A 6,824-nucleotide genomic window follows, 5' to 3' on the forward strand; every position below is an offset into this window, starting at 1 on the left:
AACACGTCATTGGCACGTTGGGCCATTGCGGTAAAACACGTGAAACACGTCAATGGCACTCAATGAGTAACATCAACATGTCTGCTCTTCAGACAGGGGCTCTGAGTCACTCTGTTACACATGCAGCCCAATAACACAAAGCTCTCAGCCAATCAGACTGACTCTGTGTGGTGTGGTGTTTTATTCTTTGTGTGGCGTAATGTGTAGCGTTAGTGTGTATTAACTCACAGTGCAGTGTCATCCTCAGTGACAGCTTTCACCCACAGAGTGGTCAGAGAATAGATGTGATGAGAAGAATACTGAGGGGTGGGGGGGGGGAGAGAGAGAGAGAGAGAGAGAGAGAGAGAGAGAGAGAGAGAGAGAGAGAGAGAGAGAGAGAGAGAGAGAGAGAGAGAGAGAGAGTTATGCACACAGTATTAATCAGTCTATCACACACACACTCAGAAGAGTCTCTGTTTATTGTTATATCATGTGATAATTAGGAGATGGTTCATGAGATAAGCAGTAGGTGAGACTATTTTGCCGGTCAGGTGAGACGCATATTATTAGACATGAATTAATATTTGACGTATAATGTTGTGTACTGTACTGCCTGTTTGCCCATAGGGCAGCACACAGTCCACTGGTTGTGTAGAGAAACGCTTATTTCAATCAGGCTGTCTGGAAAAAGTAGCCATGAACGACATTAAGTTACAGACATTGGGTCGGTACTCACCGTGACAGTACCAACGATGTTGTATTTTGCCAACCTGAGCACCCCAGTTATTACTTATAATGTGGGGGAGCTGTGCACACCGCTGTGCACCATAGTCACAGCACTTTGGTTTCCCACAGTTACCTTGGTGACTGAAAATAAACCCCTAAAATGATACTTTATTTAGACCAAAGTTTCACCCGAGTGTCAAAGTTAAGACACAGTTAAACTGATACATATGAGGACAATAAGCGTCTCAGAATAAGTGTGAAACGTTAATTAATGGAGCAGCAAATTGCTCACATTCAAACTCATTCATGAAGGTGAGTATTTTAATGATGAAATTATATTTTTAACATACGAATTTAAAGTGTAGTTCATAGAATGTGTCCAAAAACATACATAACAATAAGTTTGTCATCTGAATGTATTCTTAGGCATACAATAAAAATGTAGGCCTACGTGCATTTGTAAACGTGTGTTTGGGAACCTGGGAAGGTTCCCACGTGAATTACCACGTTAATATTAGATTTTGTATAACACACCCTCCAGTCTAATATTAACTGTATAACACATCCTCCAGTCTAATATTAACTGTATAACACACCCTCCAGTCTAATATTAACTGTATAACACACCCTCCAGTCTAATATTAACTGTATAACACAGTACACACCCTCCAGTCTAATATTAACTGTATAACACATCATCCAGTGGAATAGTGTTTAAATAAAACCCTCAAGATCAATGGTCACTTCCCAGAAGTGAAAAACCCCAAGTGAAACCAGTTCATTCAAAGTGTGTGTATGTGTGCGTGCGTGCGTGCGTGCGTGCGTGCGTGCGTGTTACTTGTTAAGGGAAGTGAAACAGGTCAGTGAGAATGCAACACTGCAAACATCCAGCACATTTCAGTACGATATGAACACTACACAGAAACATCTCAATTACACTCAATTTTGCTGTGTAGGATTATTGTAAGCCTTATTGTAGGAATGCTAACCATCCTGAACCAAGTATCACAACTAGGAGTTTCAGCTAGCAAACAATAGATATGTTGATACACACATACATACACACACTTAAATCATGGTCTTGACTTTGGCTGCACCAAAATATTAATATTGTTTTTGTCTTAATTTTTTTGTTTGTTAAAACTGTTTCATTTATTAGTCCTGTTTGCACTGTTGTTCTGTTTTAGTTTATTCTGCATTGAGTGTTTTTCCTGTGTCCTGCACTATGCAAGCACTGTTGAGGGTGTATGCACTATAGTATAGTGCTGTATTGTTCTCCGTAAATTAATGCTCTACTTCATCATACTACAGTGACACAAAAATAGCAAAAATAGCAGATCTACAAGCTCAAATGTGCTATTTTTGCTATATTGGCTATATAAGCTTTGAAAGTGCGGTGTTGGGTTTTATAAATACTTAATCATTTCATTGAGCTGTGCGTGCGTGCGTGCGTGCGTGCGTGCGTGCGTGCGTGCGTGCGTGCGTGCGTGCGTGCGTGCGTGCGTGCGTGCGTGCGTGCGTGCGTGCGTGCGTGCGTGCGTGCGTGCGTGCGTGCGTGCGTGCGTGCGTGCGTGCGTGCGTGCGTGCGTGCGTGCGTGCGTGCGTGCGTGCGTGCGTGCGTGCGTGTACCTGTGCATGGACCAGTACATCATTGAACAGCAGAAAGGAGTTGACAGAGAATCTTCCAGCATGGAGCAGAGTCAGACACCTGCCGTTTCTGCTGTCAGCCACTAGGCGGCGCTCTGGTTCACGCAGACAGTCCTGATGATGGAAAAAGCACACCTCCTGTCACATAATGACATCATCGCCTCAAATCTTCAAATCTTTGAATATATATATATTTTTAAAGCAAACATTTGTAACTCAAATCTTTGCTTCTGGGGATTCTACAATGTCTTCTAAATCCTAACAGTTTTCTGAAAAACGTATGTTGCTATATCAGTGGTTCTCAAACTTTTCCATGTTAAGGACCACCGAAAATGATATGTATTTGGCCGTGGACCCCCATCTCAAAATATGTAGTTCCAGGGACCCCCAGAACCTCATATTGGAGTTGAAAATGTTCGCTTTAAAACATAAATATATATATATATATATATTCAAATATTTGCACACATTTTCCACGATAAAAAAAAATAAATAGCAGATCTACAAGCTCATAGCGCGGCACTCGGTGCCGCTCTATGAGCTTGTAGTGCGTTCCCGGTTTTAATGGGTTAAAAAGCCAAGCAGAAAGATACTCAAGGGACCAGTGCCCATGTACCTGTCAAACTACTTCAAAAGAGTGAGCAACGCCCACGGGCACAACACCAGAGGGGAGCTCCACTCATCTCATTCCCCCCAGATTCGGCACAAACAGGGGGATGAATTCATTCTACTGTTATGCCACCAGAATGTGGAACGCCCTGCCACCATCAGCCATCAAAACGTGTGACTCTCTACCCTCCTTCAAAACCGCCATGAAAGAGCAACTGGACCTATAGTGCGTGCCAAAAAATCCTGAAGGGGGCGTCAACAAGTGTCATTTGGTAGCGGCGGACATCTTTGTGGGGTATAAACAGGTTGACTTAACATTGCCCCCCACAAGTATGTCTGCAGCTACTATGCCACGCCCCCCGTGGTGGTGACGACGCGTTGGCACACACTATAGCTTGCCAACATAAATTACCCCCCACTGTTTACTTGTATTGCTCCTGGTATTGATGATTTATTGTATACTGTAGTATTGTATGTCTTGATGAATTGAATACACAGTACCACAATGGAAACAAGCCCTCAGTGTGTTATCCTTTTAGCATTATCTAACTGTACCTCTGTACTTCTTGCAAACTGCTAATAAAGTATTCAATCAATCAATAAAGAAATGTAATTTATATTCACATGTTCCAGGGTTCAATGGCAGGGTTCAAAAGCACAATTAAAGGGCAAGACCACTTTGGTAGAGGTTTGGGTTGTGTATTTACCTTGCCATGGTGTAACTCCAAAGGTGGACAACAAATAAAAAATAATTGATCCATTGACTAGAAATTGATAATTCAAAATAAGCTCCTCATTGACTTACATTGTACGGTGAAACAGCTCTCAAAGTCACTCTTTAAAACGCAATTATTTGCATGAAAATGTATCGTCAAGTAAACTTTCATCACAAAAAGCTCATATACTGTAGGACTTTATAACACGTTTACTTTAGATTCACCTGACACTAGATTTGTTCAAACTGTTGTTCTTGTCATACAAATACATACAAATCTCTTGTGATATACAAATAAAGTGTATTATTATCGTTATTGTTAATGTTATTATTTTATATTATTATTATTATTATTATTATTATTATTATTATTATTATTATTATTATTATTATTATGGCCTATGCTGACATGATCAAAATAGGGAGGCAAGGTAATTAATAAATCAATGTGTCTACTCACGGTGGATTTTCCAGAGCTGGTTTTCCAGAACAGTTGAGTGGCCTCAGCCTCCCTCCTCCGTTTGGACAGACTGACTGACAGACACTCATACTCACAGCTTCCCTGGTGGAGAGACCTGTACTCCGGAGTGGACTGGACAGACAGACAGACAGACAGACAGACAGACAGACAGACAGACAGACAGACAGACAGACAGACAGACAGACAGACAGACAGACAGACAGACTTTCCTGAAAACTACATATGATGGAGCTGGCACAAAAGAATAATTGAATCTTTACACCTCAAAACCTGTTATGTGACAATACATTTGATTCTGATTGTAGGACCTACCCACAAACCTCTAGAATCGGATCAATCTGTCAAGTTTCTCCAAATACATCTTGATACACTTGGTTTGGTATGTCCATGGTTAAGGATTACTGTAACTGGTGACACTAGGCTGCTACATTCAGCATTTCATGAGGGAACTACAACACTTTGCGTTGCCCAACAAGATACTGATATTAAGCCAGCTCTCCACCGCACCGCCGTCGGCCGCAGAAGGCGTTGGAAAGCGTCTCCTGCCATCAAACTGTTGTAGATAGCGCTGTGTCGTGGGGTCGAGACTTATAGGATCTCGTCGACCGATACCGGTCGATCAACTCCAAAGCAAAGCTGTAGGCTACTGCAGGTAGGACTAGCTATATAGCCCAAAAGAAGCCACCAGTTTTACCACTTGAGCCTTATTACATCAGTATTTTCAAAAATAATCTTGAAAAAAAACAGAAACAAGCCTAAACCAAAGCAACCCGCAACTATGAATATTTACAAGCGACTTTGCAGGAAAACAAGCCCAGAGCCGCTTATAATAAGCAGACCTGGCAATCCGTCATGTCATCTGCTTTCCTCTCTACGCATGCGCACAACAATGTGCTGTCGGCCGTTGTGGTCTGAAGTCTGTTTGGTGGAGAGTCACCTTTAGATGGAGACAAATCCCTCTAATGTCAGCATCCGGCCGAGAACGGGTCACGCTAGTCAGTTCAGGATGTTTATATTATAATGTGTCTATTTTACATACATGTTATACAAGAAAGACGGAAAGAAAGAAAGAAAGAAAGAAAGGACGGTACATACGACATCATAGCTGTGAGCCAGTTTGAGCAGCAGGCGTGCGTACTGCTGCAGGTGTCTGATTGGCTGGTAGAACAATGACATCAGAGCGACATCACCACTGCTGGACGACTTCTCCTCAACACACAGCTGACGAACCTGTTGACCAATCACATCACTGCACAGACAGACATACAGACAGGCAGACAGGCAGACAGGCAGACAGACAGACAGACAGACAGACAGACAGACAGACAGACAGACAGACAGACAGGCAGACAGGCAGACAGGCAGACAGGCAGACAGACAGACAGACAGACAGACAGACAGACAGACAGACAGACAGACAGACAGACAGACAGGCAGGCAGGCAGACAGACAGACAGACATACATACAGAGAGGCAGGCAGGCAGACAGGCAGACAGGCAGACAGACAGATTACTTAAAGGTGCACTAAGTGATATTTGTGTTTAAATGAAGTGTTAAATACTGTAGCTCTCTATTGTGATAGTAATCATAGTGTTTGTTCAGTAACAGGGCTCTCCCTGTCTCTCCGGCTCTTTAATTAAATTAAAGATTAAATTAATTACATTTCAATTTTAAATTCAATCCAATCAGGGGAGAGGACCCATACATGATACAGGACAACAACAAAAAAATTAGAAGTGATTAAACAAAACAAAACAAAATAAATAGCAGACAAAATTGGAAGTGGAACACTATAAAATGGAAGGTGATAAATGATCGTGTGGAGTTGGTAGAGTAATAGTTTTATAAGCTAATGTTTATAGGCCAGGCCACACCGAAGATTCACAACTAACAAAACCGTTGCAGCGGTCTGTATTACACCGTTGCAGGTCAGTGCATGCCAGCTCATTTGCAAGTGATTCAACTTGTCCAATCACAAAAAAAAAAATGGAAACACATTTCTGCCATTGTGAAGGCAGCGGTCGGCTCGGAAAACAACAGTAACTCTTGATCAAATAGAATAAATATGTGTTTACTGCATTGTCTATTTCTCGCCTCAAATGTTTTCTAAAACATTCCAGAGTGGCTGTGTTGTGAATGTTCGGTGTGGACTGGCTTTGAAGCACTTCAGAGAATAGACTCTTACACAGAGAGCTTATGAAGAGTCTGGAATCCACCCATTACCTGGAAGTTACCTACTGATGTACTATACCTACAGAGAGAGAGAGAGAGAGAGAGAGAGAGAGAGAGAGAGAGAGAGAGAGAGAGAGAGAGAGAGAGAGAGAGAGAGAGAGAGAGAGAGAGATTAGACACATAAGGAGCATACCACCGCCAACACATGTCGTTGTCTATTGATAGCATCTGTCATATTTAGTACGTAAACATTATGATTTTGTTTTTTAGCTGCCAGTGTTTTTCCAAGTTCAACTTTTGGATCAGTGTGCCGCTCATAAAATGTCATCAGAGGGGTCCCCAAATGATTTTGGGGGGTCCCCAGATGATTAGCTTCATGTGCAACATTGTTTTCTCACTCAAACAGTAAACAAACCAACATACAGTATAAGTGTATAGGCTACAGGGTATCTGCACATTTCTAAAGTTACAATGTAATGGCTTTTAAGACTTTT

The 6,824-nt window shown here is 41.9% G+C and overlaps 1 protein-coding gene across 1 annotated transcript in view; it reads right to left on the reverse strand.

Moving 5' to 3' along the window:
- LOC308105607 (alsin-like) overlaps nt 1-6,403 on the reverse strand; it is a 59,556-nt gene extending 53,153 nt beyond the window's left edge. Inside the window, exons 1-5 of the mRNA XM_080456439.1 lie at nt 6,344-6,403; nt 5,253-5,406; nt 4,137-4,268; nt 2,335-2,466; nt 229-299 (exon numbers count right to left, since the gene is read on the reverse strand). Coding sequence (XP_080312565.1) covers nt 229-299; nt 2,335-2,466; nt 4,137-4,268; nt 5,253-5,406; nt 6,344-6,378 — 524 coding nt within the window. The 5' untranslated portion in view covers nt 6,379-6,403. The remainder of the gene's footprint in view (nt 1-228; nt 300-2,334; nt 2,467-4,136; nt 4,269-5,252; nt 5,407-6,343) is intronic.
- Between the last annotated feature and the right edge of the window lie 421 nt (nt 6,404-6,824).

The sequence above is a fragment of the Gymnoscopelus braueri genome (genome assembly GCF_963280865.1).
Source record: "Gymnoscopelus braueri genome assembly, chromosome: 18".
NCBI lineage: Eukaryota > Metazoa > Chordata > Actinopteri > Myctophiformes > Myctophidae > Gymnoscopelus > Gymnoscopelus braueri.